The following is a 19008-nucleotide window of genomic DNA, read 5'->3' as shown; positions in this document are numbered from 1 at the left end:
GACCAGCTGGATCACCGCTGTGGCCTCATCCCAGTCCTTCTGCCCCAGACAGCCACTACTTGCCGCCTGCTGGGGCTGTAGAGGACCAGACCAGAGCCTGTACACGCTGGCAGCATCCATCCAAGTTTCAGAGGGGCTTTGAGAGCCATCTGCTGTTATCAGCTCACATTACAGCATCCAGCAACACCTTCATCTGCAGGGTGCATGGGACAGCCTTCAGCACTGCTACTCCACCATCAGCCCATGAACAAGCAAGTTTAAAGCACCTTCTCCAAATTACAGTGCCAACAGAAATAAAACCACCTCACAGAGCTCACTTCTTTGCACAAAAGGACTCAGGACTTCCTTCAGGAAACACAGGGATAGAGTCAGAGAATTGTTGAGGTTAGAATGGACCTTTAATATCATCAAGTCCAACCATCAACCTAACAAAACCAACTCCATTAAGCAGAGGAAGGATTTCAGCCTCCCAGACAAGCCCCCTGGTAAAACCACAACTCTTACAGGACCAGACAGGAATAACAGAGAAGGCTCCAGTGCTCACACCTACCCACAGGGACACCAGCCACTACCAGCCACAGTGGCAGCCCAGTTGGAGAGCAGTGCCTCTAAATGCAACACCCCATTTTTAACTGCATCCTTCTCTTAAGGCCAGAGAATAGACTTAGGAGCCCTTTTCTCATACTGACCGATAAATAAAGCCACTCTCAAGTAGAAAAGCTAGAAACTCAAAGGACAACCCATAATGCAACAAACAAAAAGATTTTCCAGCTGCTAACACACACCAAGGAACCCAAAAAAGCTCTCAACAGACCACCTATCACTTCCTTGGGCTCTAACCCCCATTTCCCACCAAAGCACACACCAACCCACAACCCATCTCCCAGGGAGCTCTTGCAGCCAGCATTATATAGGCCCAAACCCTCCTCCTCCCCAGTCCGTTTTGGGTTAAAAGGCCTCAGCTGGCCCCAACCTCTCCCCTGGACCAGAGATGGGAGAGTGGGGGGGAACAGGCTCTTGGTGCCTTGTTCATCCTGCAGCAGTACCTTAGGGGAGCTGGCTCCTCCTTGCTAGTCCTGGTGCTGGTGAGACCAGGCTGTAGAAGCACCTGCCCTGCATCATCCTTGCTGCAGTCCTGGTTGCAGCTGCTGTGGCAGCAGAAGGTGCCTCTCTGCTGGTGGGGTGAGGCTTATACTGCACCAGCCATGATGCTGCCTGGGCCAGGGCAACCCCTGGGGTCAATACAGGCTGGGGATGAAGAGATGGAGGGCAGCTCTGCTGACAAGGACTTGGGGGTGCTGGTGGATGAGAAGCTCAACATGAGCTGGCAATGTATGCTTACAGCCCAGAAACCCAACAGCATCCCAGGCTGCATCCCCAGCAGCGTGGCCAGCAGGGCGAGGGAGGGGATTCTGCCCCTCTGCTCTGGGGAGACCCCCCCACAGTGCTGCCTCCAGCTCGGGGGGTCCCAGCAGCAGAAGGACACGGAGCTGTTGGAGCGGGGCCAGAGGAGGCCCCGGAGATGCTGGGAGGGCTGGAGCCCCTCTGCTGGGAGGACGGGCTGGGAGAGGTGGGCGCGTCCAGCTCGAAGAAGAGAAGGCTCCGGGGAGACCTCAGAGCCCCTTCCAGTGCCTGAAGGGGCTCCAGGAGAGCTGGGGAGGGCCTCTTGATCAGGGAGGGGAGTGATGGGATGAGGGGGAACGTTTTTAAACTGAAAGAGGGGAGATTGAGATGAGATATTAGGAGGAAATTCTTTCCTGTGAGGGCGGTGAGCCCCTGGCGCAGGTTGCCCCGAGAAGCTGTGGCTGCCCCATCCCTGGAGGTGTTCAAGGCCGGGTTGGATGGGGCTTGGAGCAACCTGGGCTGGTGGAAGTAGTCCCTGCCTGGGGAAGGGGGGTTGAAACTGGATGATCTTTAAAGGTCCCTTCCCACCCAGACCATCCTGTGGTCTATTCTGTTCTCAGGCAAAGCCCAAATCCGCCACCCGGGCTGTGTGCAGGAGGCTCTGGCCTCGCTGACCTCCATGCTCAGTGTCCAGCGCTGGGCACTGCCAAGGATGGGGCAGATGTTGTCACTTGCTGTGCCAGGGCCAGCGCTGGTGGAGGGGCACTGACGGGCTTTGCTCCTCGTTAGCAGTGTGTGGAGCAGCGCAGCACCGTGTGCGGAACGGGGCAGCTCCGGAGGAGTCCCATGTCCCGGCCTGCTTTCGAGGGAGCACTGAGTGCCACCTGCCTCTGGCATGGCCAGTGTGCAAACCCTGGTGGCCCCAGGATGGTGAGTGTGTCAGCCCCAAGGCTTCCAGCATGGTGAGTGTGCAAGGTGCACCCCTGCCAGTGTGGTGAGGTTGTAAAGTGCACCCTAGAACGGTGAGTGTGCAAGGTGTGCCCCTGCCAGCATGGCGAAGGTAAGTGTGCAAGGTTCATCTCTGCCAGCACAGTGAGTGTGCAAGGGACATACTCCCTAGCATGACGAGTGTGTATGGTGCCCCCAGCACAGCAAGTGTGCAACGCACCCCTCTACCAGCACAGTGAGTGTGCAAGGGACACACCCCCCCCAGCTTGGTGAGCGTGTGAGGAGCACCCCTGCCAACATGGTGAGGGCAAGTGTGCAAGGCGCACCTCTGCCAGCACGGTGAGTGTGCAAGGGACACCCCCCGGAATGGTGAGTGTATGAGGTGCACCCCTGCCATCACGGTGGGGATAAGCGTGCAAGGTGCCCTTCCGCCAGCATGGCGAGTGTGCAAGGCACACCCCGCCGCACGGTGGGTGTGCAAGGCGCGCGCCCCAGCGCGCGGGTGCCCGTGCGGGTGCGGCCTCCCACCACCGCCCCGGCCCGGCAGGGGGCGCAGGGGCGCGCGGGCGTCAGGGCGCATGCGCGGGCGGCCGGCCGGCCGGCGGCAGGGGCGGAAGTGGCGCGCGGGCCGGCGCGCGGCGGTGGGGCGCGGGGCGCCCATGGGGCTCCTTAAAGGCGCCGCCGCCCGCCCCCCTCCCGGTGCCGGCGGAGGAAAACGCCGCGAGTGGCTGGAATGAGCAGGTGGGGCCGCCCCTCCTCCCCCGGTGACTCCCCTCCTCCTCGTGACCCCCCCACACTCCTCCCCCCGTCGCGCACAACCGCTGCCTCAGTTTCCCCGGTACCGGGGGTCGTGCGGCTGTGCTGGGGGCAGAGGCGGCCGCGGGGCTCCCGGACTGGCTGCGGGGGTAGCGGGACCACGGGGAGGCTGCAAAGTCCCGGGTTGGGGGGGGAGCGGCAAACAACGAAGGGGTCTGCAAACCCCAGGACAGGGGGTTCAAAGCCTGGAGGAAAGTTGGGGGGGGGGGTCAAGTGCTCGGGGGGGCTGCAGACCCCAGTGGGAGGGGTGCACAGGCCGAGGGGGGGGCTGCAGACCCCAGTGTGGGGGGGGTGCAAAGTTTGGGGAGGGGGTGTCAAGTGCCTGAGGGGGTGCACAGCTTGATATGGGGGGGTCAGGTGTCTGGGGGGTCTGCAAACCCCAGTAGAGGGGGTACAACCCTGGGCTGGGGGCTGTGAGCCCTGAGAGAGGGGGTGCAAACCTGGAGGGGGGGGCTGCAGACCCCAGGTAGGGGTGCAAGCTCTGGGATGGGGGGGGGGGTGTCTCCCCGGGGCAGCGGGCCAGGCTGGGTGCCCGTGCGCCCCGGGGGACACGCAGCACCCGTCCCCCCGCTCCCTCCCATCCCCCGGGGCGCTCGGGCCCTTCCTGCGCGGGGAGCTCTTCGCGAGCCCCTCAGTTTCTTACTTTTTATCATTTTAACACCTATTTCTTCCCCCCCTTCCCCCCCACATACATACACACACACTTTGCAACGACCATCAGGGCGCTGTACCCAGACCCACCAGTGCTCCAGACTGAGCTGGGAGCTGGCGGGGGGGTGGGGGGGGCTGAGTTATGGTTTTAGGGGCTTATTTTTTCCTGGATGGAAAAGGGAGCAGCTCCCAGCCGAGAAGGGAGCTCAGATGCAGGCGGGAGCCCTCCCCGGTGCCCTTGAGGTGTTCAACACCCCCACACCCCCCCCTTGTGCAGAAAGGGAGAAGGTTGTGGCGCGTATAACCAACATGTTTTAAGCCGTTCAGGTGTTGCAGTGCGGTGAGAGAGAGATTTTCTCCCCCCATCCCCGGCTCATGTCAGGGTTTGCGCGACGGGCCAGATCGGAGGGAAGGATCCGGCGCTGTGCCGAGCGCCCTGCCCACGGCGCGGTTTTGCAACGGCCGCGTGTTCGGCGGGGAGCGTGCCAAGGGCCTCACCGCCGTCCCGTGACGGGCACGATGGGACCCGTGCCCACCCCGCAAACGGCACCCAGCTCTCCCGGTGGGGTTGGCGAGCGCAGCTCTGGGATAAACCCATCCCTGCTCGCAGCCTTGGGCACCTAACGAGTCCAGAGCCGGTAACTGGGAGATTTATGGCTGCTGTGACCTTGCGAAATTGCTGAGTCAGATGAAGGTGGTTTGTTGTTTTTTTTTGTTGTTGTTTTTGTTTTTTTTTCCTGCATTCCCTGGCATTTAAAAAAAAAAAAAAAAAGCGTGGGTTCCCAAAGCCTGGAAGCCCTCCTGCTGTGGCCATGGCCCCATCCCAGCGCGAGGACGGTCCCCAGGCTGCGGCGAGGGGGAGCAGCTGGTCCTGAGCGTGCACGGCGCGCGCGGGCTCGCTTCTCTGCGTCCTCCTCCCGCAGGAAGGGTGCGATATCCCCCGCTTCCCGAGGGCAGCGACACCGGCCCTGGGGGCCGCAGCCTTGCCAAGCCTTGCCGAGCCTCGCGGGGGTGGACGGCGGCAGAAGTTTTTGGACGTGCCAAGCCTTTTTGGGATGCTCGTTGCAGCTCGCACGCCCTGTGCAAGGGGGGTTTCCCCCAACGCTGTCCCTCCGTGGCTGCGTTGGGCTCTGCTGCCTTCTCAGCCGGGGCTGGGGGGGTGGGACACGACTGTTGCGGCGTGCCTGATCTTTGGACTTTGTTCCTTCCTGTCCCTTAATTTTCCAAGCACAGGGAGGGGACGATCCTCCCTCCCCAAGGACATGGAAAGCTGCCCTGGACTGTCCCACCTCTCCAGCCAGGCTGGGCCCGCTGCCAGCGGTGGGGCCAGGGGAGGATGTTATCGGGGCTGGGCTAGTTTTGGGACCGGTCTCTGTCTTTCCCCCCCCACCCCCGCCAAGGGCAGCATGATTACGGTGGGGGAGCCGCGCCTGCCCTGCGCCATGCCGATAGCGCAGCTGGAGGTTGGACGCCTGTCCTCGCACTGTCGGAGCAGGGATGCTGGAGGGGCTCCCCGGGGAGCCATTGCTCATCCCCGGGCAGGGACCACCCCCGGGAGCACCCTCAGCCTCGAGCATCCCTCCTCCGTGTATTGCAGGGGGCCAGCGCCATGGCTGAGAAGATGTTGCCGAGCCCCGGCGGGGGCATCACGCCGCTGCAGCAGATGCTGGCCTCGGGGACGGGAGCCATCCTCACCTCCCTCTTCGGTGAGGACTGTGGGGAGCGGGTGGGTGCTGGGGGCTGGCGTGGTCCGGCGTGGCTAAAGGATGGTGTCGTTTCAGTGACACCGCTGGACGTGGTGAAGATCCGGCTGCAAGCCCAGAGGACCCCCTTCTCCAAAGGTAACCCCGCTCGGGGCAGGGCGGGGGTCTCCAGCCAGCCCCTTCCCCAGTCAGCCGGAGAACAGCCCACGTGGATGTCTCGGTTGGCAGAGCCGGTGGCAGGGATTTCTCGGCTCCTGAGCATGGGGCCATCGCGAGGTGGCAGGTTACCATGGGCCCCTCGTCCTGACGGGCTCAGGGGGCCCCGCCGGGGGAGCCGGGCTGATGCATGGCTCCGTCCTTCCCCCTCCACAGCCCCGTGCCGACGCCGAGTGGGGTCAACGCTGTGCCGGCCCACCAGGGAACGGGGCAGAAGGGCTTAGCCCGCTCTGGCTGCTCGCTCTTTCCCCTGTTGCCTTTGTGCCTGTCTCCACACCGCTCCCCACAGTTTCCACAGGGCAGGAGAGACCCCATGGGTTCTGCCCCCCCCCCGTCTGTCCCCCTCCCTGTGGGGTCAGCGGGATGGGGCCGGTCCCAAGGGACTGGTTTGGTGACAATAGGGACTGCTTGGGAGGTGGCTGTGGGGGCATCCAGCCCCTTCACCCACAGAGCTCTCCTGCTGCCCGGCTCAGAGCTGCAGCACACACGTCTGCCCCAGCCTGGGGAGGTGGCACATCCCCTGTGTCATCGCTCAGCGTGTCCCTGTTGTGTGTTTCAGCGTTGCCAGCACGGGCTGTGCCCTGGGGTGCTCAGCAGGCCACATGTGAGTACGCCCAGGGGTTCTGGGCAGCTCCTGCTGCCGGTGGCTTTGCTTTTCCAAGCCTTGACCTTGGTTTGCTTCCCCGCTGGTGGTGGCTCAGGCTTCTCCAGCTGAGAGAACGTCCCCCTCTGGTGTGGGGGCTGCGATAGTCCCCAGCCTCGCAGCTGTTCCCGCAGCCCTGCTTTGGGGCTGGCAGCATCGCCAGGGAGTCTTCTGGGGGTGTGTTGTACAACAAGCCTGGCTGTCTGTGGTCCTCCTGTCCTTGCCCTGTCTTGTCACTCTGTCCTGTCGCTACATCAAAGTCCCCTTGGATCTCCGCCACCCCCTTGCTCCCCCCTGCCTGGCATCCCTGTGCCTGACCCGAGAGCACGGTGGAGGGGTTATGCAGTCTCCCCGCGATGGCATCCCCACTGTGCTGGGGCAGCAGAGCTGACGCTGAGCGAGGCATAAACCTTTCCTGCTGCTGGCAATGGCTCCTGCCATGCCCCCATCCCTGGGGGGACTGATGTCCACCACCCGATGGGTCTGGCTGTGCTTGGACCCTTGCTGGAGGGTTATCCCTCTCCTGGTCCCCCTGGGGCTGGTCTCCACCAGGCTCAGGCATTGAGGGTTTGGCTCTGTCCTGGAAGAAGTGGTGGCTTTGGGGACCAAATGGGCTGTGCACAGGACAGAGGGGAAGGGTCTCCTGTCTAACGGGGATGCTATTGTCTCCCACCCCAGGGAAGTGTTTCCTCTACTGCAATGGGCTCATGGACCATCTGTACGTCTGCCAGAACGGCAACGGCTGCACCGCGTGGTACAAGGCCCCCACCCGCTTCACCGGCACGCTGGTAGGGGTTGCGGGTGCAGGCAGGGTGGGCAGGGGGCGTACTTGTCCGTCTCCCTCCTCTAATGCTTCCCCCTGGTGCTCTGCTGTCTCCCCAGGATGCCTTCGTGAAGATCACACGCTACGAGGGCATCAGGTCTCTGTGGAGCGGCTTGCCCCCCACCCTGTGAGTTTGGACCCTGCATGGGGGAAGTCTGGGTGCTAACGCCTGCCCGGGCACGTGGGCATCTGCCCCAAGCCTCCTGCCAGCCCCCAGGGAGGGCACTCACACCCCTCCTCCTCGGCAGGGTCATGGCTGTGCCAGCCACCGTCATTTATTTCACCACCTACGACCAGCTCCGGGACTACCTGCACGCTCGGACGGGGAGCCGGGGGCACCACATCCCCTTGCTGGCCGGGGCCCTCGCCAGGCGTGAGTACCCCTCCTCTCTGGGGCCCCCCCGTGCCCACCCTGCATCCTTGCAGGAGAGCGCAGCGGGTCTCCTGGCTGTTGGTGCCCACGTTTGGCACCTCGCTGGCCTGGCCCAGCGCTGTGATTGCTCCGGGACAGCTCCCGGAGCTGACGGTGCTGATGCCCGATGTCCCCTTCATTGCAGTGGGCGCTGTGACTGTCATCAGCCCCTTGGAGCTCATCCGCACCAAGATGCAGTCCCGGCAGCTCAGCTACCGAGAGCTGGGTGTCTGCATCCAGTCGGCGGTGGCTCAGGACGGCTGGCTGTCCCTCTGGAGGGGCTGGGGACCCACCGTGCTGCGAGACGTCCCCTTCTCGGGTATGGCTGTGGGGGGACAGGGTGAGCGGTGGCACTGGGAGATGGGGACGAGCACAGGGCAGGGCAGCGCGTGGGGAGTCCCTGCGCGTCTGGGGTGCCTCTGTAGCACTGGTGTTTCTTATCTTCTCCCAGCTCTTTACTGGTTTAACTATGAGCTGGTGAGGGAATGGCTCTGCAGACAGGCACGGCTGGATGAGGCCACGTTCATGATCAGCTTCACATCCGGGGCCATCTCTGGGACGGTGAGTTTGGGGCCATTGGGATCTGCGCCACGCAGGGGCTTGCTCAGCTGTGAGCGAGGGGGGGATGGCCCCCGTGGGGAGCAAGGGATGGGGCTGGGACGGTGCCGGGTGTGACGGCGGCGGCGGCGCTGGGCAGGGATGGCGAGGTCCCCGCTCACCACCCCACTGCCGGCCCCGCAGGTGGCTGCGGTGCTGACGCTGCCCTTCGATGTGGTGAAGACCCAGCGGCAGATCGAGCTGGGAGACAGCGAAGTGCACCCAGGTGAGGGGCTGGGCTGCGGGTGGGTGCCTGGGGGGGACAGCTGGGACTCCTCGGTGGTACCCAGGCATCCCCGGACCCTCACCCGCTCCCCTGTCCCCGCAGTCGCAGCCTCCAAGCCTTCCTCCACCTGGCTGCTCATGCGGCGCATCCGTGCGGAGTCTGGCACCCGGGGGCTGTTTGCAGGTAAGGCTGTGTCCCCTCCCCCACCCCGGGCTGGGGTACAGGGGTGCTCTGGTGTCACCGAGGGGCTAACGGGGCTGTCCTTGCAGGCTTCCTGCCCCGTGTCATTAAGGTGGCACCCGCCTGCGCCATCATGATCAGCACCTACGAATTCGGCAAGACCTTCTTCCAGAAGCTGAACCAGGAGCGGCGGCTGCGTGGGTTGTGAGCCGGGGCTGGGGCAGGGCTGGATGTGGCCGGTGCCCCGGGGGACGCTGCCACCCCCATTCCCGGCGAGGCGCCCCGGGAGCAGCGAACCGCACTCGGCTGTGCAAAGCCCAAGTGCCTTCGTGCCGCGCTCTGCCTCCGGGCTGCCTGTGTGCAGAGGCAGGGCCAGCCTGGCCCCGCTCTCCATCCCCAGCCACGCTGGGGGGGGGACATCTGTGCCTGCTGCTGTGACACTGCAGGGGGGACAGGGAGCCCCCTGCACTCATCCCTTGAGGCTGGACAGAAGCTGCTGCTGGATTTACGGATGCTCTGGTGTGATCTGGGTGCCCCGGGAGCCTTGGCAGGGCAGGAGATGGGAGTTGGGGCTCGGTTGAGGACCAAACCCTTGGGGGGGGCTTCTCTGTCTGCCTGCCTGCCCCCCCTACCCCCCCGCAGCCCTGCTCCAGCCAGGGCTCTGCCCCTCATCACCATCAGTCACGCACAGCGTCCCCTTGCTGCCACTGCGTGGTGTGGGGACGCATCAGGACCCTCTCCCTGCCTCTGGACCTCTCCCACTCCGGGTGTCCCTGTCCCCTGGCAGACCCTGGGCTTCGACCCTGCGTGGGGACAGACTTCGCTGCTGCTCCGGGGGTGGGGGTCGGGCAGGTATTCTGGCAACAAACCTCTGCCTGTGCCCCGTCCCTTCACCGCGAGGGCCTGTCCCACCATTGTGCCCACTGCGGGCACTACCCCAGCTTGCTCCGGGACTCCAGGGGGGAATTTCTCTTATTTTCTTAAATAAAAGAAAATATTATTTGTCTCTTAAGACAAAGGTTTCTTTCCCTGTTCCCTGCTCGCTGGGGCTGTGGAAGGCATCCCCAGGGGTGACAGCCCTGTCCCTTGCTGGGCTTTTATTGGGGATAACAGACCCCAGGACCTCCCTGCTACCCCCAGCAGCCCCCCACTGTGCGTGGGGGCAGGGGCTGCCCTATTTTGGGTGACCTGCTGCGTCCCAAAGGTGCTCTCCCTGCCCTGGGGGCCTGGAGGAGTCTCACTGGACACCCCCACCCCACCCCCAGCATCCTTGCCTGGGCCAGGACCTCATGGCTGGGGATACAAGGAGTCTTTCCTCCCCTTTCCCTCTCCTGGCTGGGGGGGAGCTCACGGAGGCTGGTTTGACTTGCTGCGTTTATTGATTCCTTTTGCTCCAACAAGGCAGGGGGGGCTGAATTAAAAACCAAAAACACCCAAAACAACCCAGAAAGGGATGGGAAGAAGGAGGGGTTGGGGGGGGGGGGGGGCTTATCCCTGTCGTGGGGATGCTGCTGCAAGGAGGGACAGCTGGTCCCCAAAAGGGGGGAGACAGGCCAGTCCTTTCCCCCCCCCCCGCAGTGCCTGGGTGCGAGGGGGGGCCGGGGGGAGGCTGGGCACTAGAGGGCAGGCGAAGCCCAGGTGGGTGCCCGAAGGAAGAGCGATGCCCGTGGGCTGAGCAGGATGGACACCGGGGCTGTGCCCAAACCCTCACCCCCCGGAGGGGTTTTGGCCCCGACCCCCTCCCTCAATCCCCAGCAGCGGTTGCTCCCGGCGTCCCCCCCATGGCACAGTTCATGTCCCCCACCCCATCCCCAGCTCACAGGGGTCCCAGTCCAACATCCCCCATCCCAACGGGTCTATGTCTCCAGCCGCGGACCAGGCTGGGGGTCCGAGGCGCAGCCGGGGTGGGATGTCAAGATGGGGATGGGGGACACCCATCCCTGGCCTCCCCGGTGGCTTCAGCGAGTCCCTCGTCGGTCCCGGGGTGGCGAGGGGGAGGGGGAGAGGTGACAAGGTCAGTCCTCCGCCGCGACGCTGGGCCGGGTGGCCGTGCCGTGGGGCGTCGAGGGGGCCGGGGGTCTCAGCTGGGGCTGCGGGTCGGGCTGGCTTCGGTGCTGTCGCTCACCAGGCACTCGTTGGACTTGAGGCTGGCCAGGGACTTGCAGCTGGGCAAGGAGGCCAGGGAGCCGCAGAGCCCCAGCATGGAGGGCGTGGGGTCCTTCCCTGCGGGCACAGAGCGGGGTGACGGCGTCACGGGGGGCTGCGGCCTCACACCCCAGCCCTGCCGCGGGGGGGGGGGACGGGGATGGGGACGGGGACCACCTCTCAAGGAGGGACCTGGGTGTCCTTGACAGCATCCCCGGCATAAAGAGGGGGCTGCTGCAGGGCGGGGGGCAGGGGGGGACCAGATGCCTGGGTGTGTGTTAAGGGATGCGCTGAGCCCCATAGGGACACCCTACAGTGGGGGGGGGTCTTACCCAAGGGCCCCCAGGGCTCGCCTTCGCGCTTGCCCTCGCCCAGGCGCTGGGAGTCGGAGCTGAGGCTGTTCTCGGCCGAGAGCTGGTCGGTGCTCACGAAGCTGTGCCTGCGGAGGGACGGCACTGACCCCCCCCGGCACCGCAGCCCCCAGGGCTGGGACAGCCCCGCCAGCCAGGGACAGCCCTTTCCCCCCCCCCGTCCCCTGCCCGGGGCAGACCCCCCTGGGGCGGGATGGGGCGCTGGGTGTGGGTCAGGGCAGCTCTGTCCCCACCGGGGGGGTTACCTCCTGTAGAGCTTGCTGTCCGAGCCGCTCTCGTTGCCGTTGAGGGTCCCCAGCGAGGGCCACTGGTTCACCAGGGGCGTCACCATCTCCTTGGAGAGCTGGGCCAGCTGCGGGTTCTCACAGGGGATCAGCCCCGTCCTGTGGCAAAGGTGAGTGCTCAGCACCCGGCACAACCATGAATGCCAGGGACCTGATGGGCAATGTGGCCCATGGGGCACACGGGGCACCAGGGACCTGCCACGTCCCACTGGGCATATGGGCATGGGGACCCTCCATGTCCCACAGGACATATGGGACACCAGGGATCCACCACGTCCCATAGGTCATATGGGACATCATGGACCCGCCACATCTCGCAGGGCATATGGGGCACTGGGGGCACTCCATGTCCCACAGGGCATATGGGGTACTGGGGACCCACCGTGTCCCACAGGGCATATGGGGTACTGGGGACCCATCATGTCCCACAGCACACATAGGACACTGGGGACCCACCATGTCCCACAGGGCATATGGGGCACTGGGGACCCACTGTGTCCCACAGGGCATATGGGGTACTGGGGACCCATCATGTCCCACAGCACACATAGGACACTGGGGACCCACCATGTCCCACAGGGCATATGGGGCACTGGGGACCCACCGTGTCCCACAGGGCATATGGGGTACTGGGGACCCATCATGTCCCACAGCACACATAGGACACTGGGGACCCACCATGTCCCACAGGGCATATGGGGCACTGGGGACCCACCGTGTCCCACAGGGCATATGGGGTACTGGGGACCCATCATGTCCCACAGCACACATAGGACACTGGGGACCCACCATGTCCCACAGGGCATATGGGGCACTGGGGACCCACTGTGTCCCACAGGGCATATGGGGTACTGGGGACCCACCGTGTTCCACAGGACATATGGGGTACTGGGGACCCATCATGTCCCACAGCACACATAGGACACTGGGGACCCACCATGTCCCACAGGGCATATGGGGCACCCAGGCGCTGGGAACCCACCACCCATCACACCCCATAGGGTATATGGGGTGCCGGGGACCACCACTCACCCTGCCCCTCAGGCTCAGTGGGGCACTGGGGACCCACCACCCACCCAGAGCTCATGGGACACCCAGGCAGCAGGGACCCCCCACCCACCGCACCCGGCGGGGCCCAGCAGGTCCCCACTTACAGCTGCTCCTGCAGCTCCAGGATGACACCCTCCAGCTCCCTCTTCTCCAGTTGGTTCTGCACCATCACCTCCTCCAGGCGCAGCTTCAGCCGCTTGTTCTCCGCCTCCAGGTCCTTCAGCTGCGACTCCCGCAGCCGCACCAGCTCCTCCAGGTACCCCTGTGTGAGGCTGCCGTCAGCAGCGCCCCGCTGCCCCCATCGGACCCCACCGCCCCCATCAGACCCCACCATGTCCCCAGGGCCACCCGGAATGACAAGAAGAGGGTTGAGTCACCGCAGCAGTGGGATGACGGGCTGCGGGTACCACCAGGCTGCAGAAGCGGGGATGCAGTGGGAGGATGCTCCGAGCTGGAGCATCCCGGGGGTTTGGTACCCAGCCAGCCCCATCCCGGCTCCCAGTACCTTTTGGGCATAAACGATGCGAAATTTCTGTTCCATCTTGCGCCACTTGTTGTACCAGCTGTCCTCGTCGGTGACCAGGGGCAGGTAGGGGTGCTCGGGGGAACTGTCCTCACTTGTGCTGCTCTCCACGCTGCCCCGCTCCTCATCCTCGCTCAGGTAGTCGTAGCTGGGGGGTACGGGGGCTCAGCGGGGACGGCAACGCGGCGGGGGGCTGGGGGGAGCCCGGCTGAGCCCCCCCAGGGTGCTGGAGGAGAGATGGTGGGGTCTCCCCCCTCCCCCAGGGAGGGCACCTCGGCTCTTACCTCTGCGTGAACTTCAGGTAGGGCGTGTAGTCGATGACCACGGGCGTTTTGCCGTCCATCACCTCGCCCTTCAGGCAGAAGCTGAGCGGCGGCAGAAGGAGCAGAGAGGGTCAGGGGAGCCCTGGGGGACTGATGGGGGGGACAGCCGGGAGGGGGTACCCGCATCCCACCATGGTGGCCAGCCCTACCTGAAGTCGATGGCGCTGAGCCCGATGAGCATCCCCGTGAGCACCATGGACTCATCCCGCAGCATGATGGCCCCGTCGTCGTAAAACCGCCTGTGGGGAAAAACGTGGCTGTGTGTGCACCCACCGGCACCCAGAAACCCACCGCGGTGCCCACCCCACCGCACCCTTAGCGCTCCTGGGACGGCACAGGCGTGTGCGTGGCCGTGGCTGGCCGTGCCACGAGTTCCTCACCTGGTGGTCCGTGTGTCCCGCAGGGCCGTGGAGATGTACTCGGACATGCGCTTCTCCATCAGCGCCACGCGGATCCAGGCCCGGCCCTGCAACGCACCGCCCCACAGGGCAGCCCTGAGGATGGCTGCCACCATCGGGTGCCCCCTTCGGCTGCCCACCCCCCTCGCCCCCCCTGCTCCTGCCTGCCCCCGGGGCTCTGGGCTCCGACAGGCGGGTGGTCCCCACCCGGGAGCTGCTTCTGGCCCGGTTATCCCCCTGCGGGGACTCACAGCTCCTGTTTCACCCCAGTGACCTCATGGGGCCCTATGGGGTGAGATGGGGCTGCAGGAGGGCAGGGCAGAGGGGATGGGAACAAGGATGGGGATGGGAATGGGAATGGAATGGGATGGGGACAGGCTGGGATGGAGATGGATGGGATGAGGATGGGGATGAGGATGGAATAGGGATGGGGATGGTGTTGGGATGGAGATTGATGGGGATGGCGTTGGGGAGGATATGGGGATAAGGATGGGATGGGATGGGATGGGATGGGATGGGATGGGATGGGATGGGATGGGATGGGGATGGATGGGGTTAGGGATGGATGGGGCTAGGGATGGGGAGGGCATGGGGATGCGAATAAGGATGGGGATGGGGTGAGATGGGATGAAGATGGAGGGAGATGAGGATGGGGAGTGGATGGGGATGAGGATAGGAATGGGATGGAGATGGGTCCACGTGCCAGGGACAGGGTGTGTATGGAACCAGGGCCAGGAATAGGAATGGGGATAGAGACAGGGATAGAGATATGGACGGGACGGAGACAGAGATGGAGTAGGGATGGGAATGGGGACACAAACAGGGCAGGGGCTGGCACCATCCTGACCTTGGCCCTGGAGGTGCTGATGTTCTCCATGTTCTCGATGCTGCTGACGCAGTTGTTGGGGACCTTGCTGCAGGCCAGGCGGATGTAGTCCCAAAACCCACGCTGCCCATCCGAGCTGAACCAGCTGACGGGGCCTACGGGGACCGAGGGGCTGCAGCTGGGGGCTGCCATGCCGGTGAACACCATTGGCCCGGAAAGCCCCAAGCCAGAGCCTGGACACGCTCCCCGCTGCCGGCACACGCATGCATGCATCCCCATCCACCGTGCAGCCAAAGGGATGGGGACAGGGATGGGGACAGGGACACGCCAGGGGCTGTACGGGCGCCTGTGCTCGTGGGCCACCATTACCTTTAAAGCGGTGGCTGAGGATCTGCTCGAGGATGGCGGCAAAGTTAACGAACTCCTCGGAGGAGTCGTCGATGGGCTCCGCCGTGTATTTCTCCAGTAGGGTCTTCACTGAGAACCTGGCAGGGACACGGGCGTCACGGGTGGGAGGGGACGGGGACCCAGCACCCTGCACTCAACACCCGGCACACGTTGGGTTTTAGCTACGGAGCAAAGTGCTTTTGCAGACGTTGGCTTTCGAGGCCGGCAGCGGGAAGAGGGCGGCGGGCTGAGCCGCGGGCTGTGGCTCGCTGACCCCCGTGTCCCCATGTCCCCGGGGAGCCCACCGGGGCGGCCGCCGCTCCCCCACCGTGCAAGTGGCCAGGAAGGGCGAACAAAGGCCCCCTTCCTCCCCGGCCGTGCGCGGGCGGTGATGGCTTCCCCTTCCGCCCGGCTGCTCGTGCTCAGCGGAGAGAGATGCCGAAGACGTGAAATCTGCCGAGCCTGGCAGGACAGCAGGGGACAGGGCAGGTGTCTGCACAGCAGGGGGGGATTGCCCCGTCTGTGGGTCACGGCTACATGTGGGGCGGGTGAGACTGGGGGAGCCCATGGCCATGGTGGAGGGTGCCTCGCCATGGCAGTGGGGTCTGGAGGTGCCTCATGGCACAGCAGTGAGGTCTGGAGACATCCTGGTGTCAGGATAAGGGGTCTGGAGGTGCCCTATGCCATGGCAAGAAGATCTGGGGGGGGTCCCTGTGTCATGACAGTGGGGTCTAGAGGTGCCCCGTGACAGGACAAGGAGCCCTGGAGCAGGGTTGGGAAGTGACCCATGACATGGTGAGGAGACCTGGGGGGCCCACGTCATGACAGCGGGGTCTGGAGGTGCCCCATGCCATATTAAGGAACCCTGGGGGTCCCCATGTCATGACAGCGGGGTCTGGATGTGCCCCATGCCATATTAAGCAACCCTGGGGGGGGCCATGTCATGACAGGGGGGTCTGGAGGTGCCCCATGCCATAGTGAGGAAACCTGGGGGGCCCCATGTCATGACAGCGGGGTCTGGAGGTGCCCCATGCCATGGCGGGGAGCCCTGGAGGGTCTCCATGTCATGACAGTGGGGTTGGGAGGTGCCCCATGCCGTAGTGAGGAGACCTGGGGGGGCCCATGTCACGACAGTGGGCTCTGGAGGTGCCCCATGCCATGGCGAGAAGCCCTGGGGTCCCCCAGACCATAAAGGCAGGACCTGGGGGTCCCTGGCACAGTGACCCCAAGCCTCAGTGCCCCCCACACCCCCCCAGCAGCCCCAGTCACCCCCCCAGTCACCCCCCCAGCGCAGCACAAGCAGCCCCTAATCAGGGGCCGGGGGGAGGGGGCGTCACCCCATCGCCGTGCTTGGGGGCTGGGGCCAGGCGGGGACCACCAGCCCCACCGCCCCTGTGCCCCCCAACCCATCCCCGTCCCCCCCATCCCGCCCCCCCATCCCGGTCCAGCCGGGCGTCGCCATGACAACCCTCATCCTCCATCCCCGCCGCCTTCATCCCTCTCTCCCCGCCGCCCGGAGAGGGGCCCTGACGTCACTTCCTCGCCCCCCCGCCCGCAGGGGGGGTCCCTGGCCCCAGCCCCCCCCGGGTACCGCTCCCCCCGACCCCCAGGTCCCCCCCGTACCCTCCCTCCCCGCTGCATCCCCCCCCCCGCCCGACCCGGCAGCTCCCGGCATCACCGGCACCGGGAGCATCCATGTTGTCGTTGTATCCCCCACCCCCCCCCATCCCCCCGGAGCCACCCCCCAGCCCCACCGCCACGGCCCCATCCCCCGCAGCCCCCGGCCCTCCCCCTCCCCACACCTTTCCCCGCATCCCCATCCTCCTCCTCCTCCCCCTCCCCGAAATCTGAATTTCTCCCCGAAAAAAAAAAGCGACTGCAGCGACAACAACAACAAAAATATATATCCCCCCCCTCCCCAGGGTGAAGGGGCCACGGGGGGGGGGGGGGGGTGTGCGCGTGATGATGATGATGATGAACCCCCCCATCCTTCCCCCTCCCATCCCCCACCCCTCCACCTCCTCCATCCCCACCAGCGGTGGTCCTCTATCTCCCCTCCACCTTCTCCCCACATCGCTCCTTCCTTTATTTTCGGGGGGGGGTGTGTGTGTGTGTATCCCCGAGACACCCCCCCCCCCGACCCCCCCATCCTCCCAGCCCTCACCTGCAGACGGTGATGAGGTTTTTCCTCTCCACGGCGATGTTTCGGGAAGAGGCTTTCTTGGAGGAGAGCCCCAGAGCCATGGCAGCCTGCGCGCAGCTCGCTCCCATCCAGCGCGGGGGGAGCCGGCGGGGCCACGGCCACGGGCGATGCCCCTTCTCCCGTGGGTCCCCCCCCCGCGCCACCGCCACGGCCCCCCGCACCGCGCAGGCTTTGCTTCGCCACCCCCCCCCCACCCCCCACCCCCCTCTACGATGCCCACGACAACGGGCCCTGCGCCGCCTTCCCCCCCCCCCCCCCCCCCCAAAAAAAAAAATATAAAGGGATGCGGGGCCTGGTCCCCTCCCCGCCTTCAGCCCCCCAAATTTCTCTCCTTGGGGGGGGGAATAAAGGAGGTGAAGAAGGTGGGGGGCAATTATCCCCGGGGGGGGGGGGGGCTCCTCCCTGCAGGGACCTGCCCCTCGCCGTGACGTGCCACCGGTGGGGACCCCGTGGGCAGAGCTACGGAGTGGGGGGGACACACACACACAGGGTCTGGCCAGACACTGGGCAGCCCCTGGGGAAATTGGGGGGGGCCCTTCGTTGAGCTCGCCCCCCCAAACACACCTTGCTTTGGGGGGATGCTGAGCATCACATGCACAGACACACACGGCATCTGTGGGGTGCGTGGGACCCCCCGAGCAGGGGTTGGGGGGGGGGTGCAAGCCCCTGGGGGGCTGGCTTTGACGGGGGGGGGGGGGGGAGAGCCCTGCAGTGCTGCCAGCACCCCGCTTTTGTGCCGTGCCTCAGTTTCCCCACTGATGTGACAGGGAAATCGGGGGGGGGGGGGGGAGGGAGTATCAGGGGCACCTGTATCCCCCCACCCCGCAGCACCTGGATAAATCAGGGTCACCCAGAGCAGAGAGGCAACCCCCCCACCCCCCCCACCCCCCGGCCAGGACCTGTGGGGACACCTCCCCCTGTTCTGTGCCCCCCAGGGTGCCCCACACCCTCCTCTGCCCCTGCAAAAGGGTCTCAGTCCACAGCACCCATCCAGGGGGCAGCAGGATGCTTGAGGAGGGGGGGGGGGAGGGCGACCCCCAAAATCCCCAAGGCTGCTGCAGGGAGGGGAGCCCTTGGCAGCACCCCGATAACGCCGGGGGCCGTTATCGGAGCACCCAGCCCGCAGCTATCGCACCTCCCGGCCCCACGGCCCCGCGGTGGGTGCCACCGGGTCCCCAAAGCATGGGATGGGCCCCCAGCCTGGGTGGTCCCCCCAAAAAGGGGGCAATGTTATCCCGGCCCCACGGGCTGGGGTACGAGCAATGGTCCCAGCAGCGGGGACGTCCCCAAGCACTGGGGTGGCTGGTGTGTGCACATGTGTGCGTATGCGTGTGTGTGCACGTGTGCGCACGCGTGTGCAAAGCTTGCCCAGCCCCCCCTTCTCCTTTTCCCTGCCCCCTGGGATTTGGGGCTGGGGGCCGGGAGACACAGCCTCCCTCTAAATGTAGACATACATGTGTGCACGCACACGCGTGTGTATACGTGTATGCATACATGTGCATGCACGTTCCCATGCCTGCACACTTGAGCATGCGCATCCACGCATCCACGCGCATGTAGATGCATGCACATGCATGCACGCACACACTTGCATGTGCACACACGTGCTTACACACGCAAGCATGCATGCAGATGCACACACAAGCGTGCACGCAGGTGCGCACTCACGCCTGCACACCCACCCCCGTTCGCCCTGCACCGAAGCAGCCGTGACCGTCCCACCACCTCTCTGCCGCGCGCCCTGGGGACGGCGATCCCAGGGGACAGAGGGAAGCCCGGCCACGTCTCCTGTCCCCTCACGCCTCCTCCCCTTGGGGGGAACCTCCCCAGGAACCCCCCTTTTTTTTTTTAATTAAAAAAAAAATTAAAAAAAAAAAAAAAAGAGAAAAACCCCAACCCCACGTGTAGGAGGGGGACAGCCAGAGGATTCCTGGGGATT

At 65.1% G+C, this 19008-nt stretch overlaps 2 protein-coding genes across 4 annotated transcripts; one reads left to right on the top strand and one right to left on the bottom strand.

Moving 5' to 3' along the window:
* The first annotated feature begins 2905 nt into the window (after window positions 1-2905).
* SLC25A39 (solute carrier family 25 member 39) lies at window positions 2906-9571 on the top strand. 3 transcript variants are annotated; one of them, XM_082494992.1, is made up of 12 exons: window positions 2906-3033; window positions 5357-5465; window positions 5541-5600; window positions 6238-6282; window positions 7000-7109; window positions 7204-7271; window positions 7393-7517; window positions 7702-7875; window positions 8008-8117; window positions 8298-8379; window positions 8482-8562; window positions 8649-9571. In XM_082494992.1, exons 2-12 carry the CDS (start codon window positions 5369-5371, stop codon window positions 8765-8767), a joined length of 1071 nt encoding a protein of 356 aa, XP_082351118.1. In that variant the 5' UTR covers window positions 2906-3033; window positions 5357-5368; the 3' UTR covers window positions 8768-9571. The 3 variants fall into 3 exon arrangements, with proteins under 3 accessions (XP_082351118.1, XP_082351119.1, XP_082351117.1); XM_082494993.1 differs by lacking the exon at window positions 6238-6282; XM_082494991.1 differs by lacking the exons at window positions 2906-3033; window positions 5357-5465; window positions 5541-5600 and having other exon boundaries at window positions 5665-6282.
* Window positions 9572-10363: 792 nt separating this feature from the next.
* RUNDC3A (RUN domain containing 3A) lies at window positions 10364-17252 on the bottom strand. The gene is made up of 11 exons (XM_082494921.1): window positions 17031-17252; window positions 14849-14964; window positions 14501-14634; window positions 13636-13721; window positions 13405-13494; window positions 13217-13297; window positions 12915-13080; window positions 12514-12671; window positions 11321-11458; window positions 11037-11143; window positions 10364-10782 (listed from the first exon to the last, which is right to left on the bottom strand). Exons 1-11 carry the CDS (start codon window positions 17135-17137, stop codon window positions 10640-10642), a joined length of 1326 nt encoding a protein of 441 aa, XP_082351047.1. The 5' UTR covers window positions 17138-17252; the 3' UTR covers window positions 10364-10639.
* Window positions 17253-19008: the final 1756 nt, after the last annotated feature.

This window comes from Vanellus vanellus (assembly GCF_965231255.1).
Source record: "Vanellus vanellus genome assembly, chromosome: 24".
Lineage (NCBI taxonomy): Eukaryota > Metazoa > Chordata > Aves > Charadriiformes > Charadriidae > Vanellus > Vanellus vanellus.
This window is presented reverse-complemented; position numbering and strand designations above follow the sequence as displayed.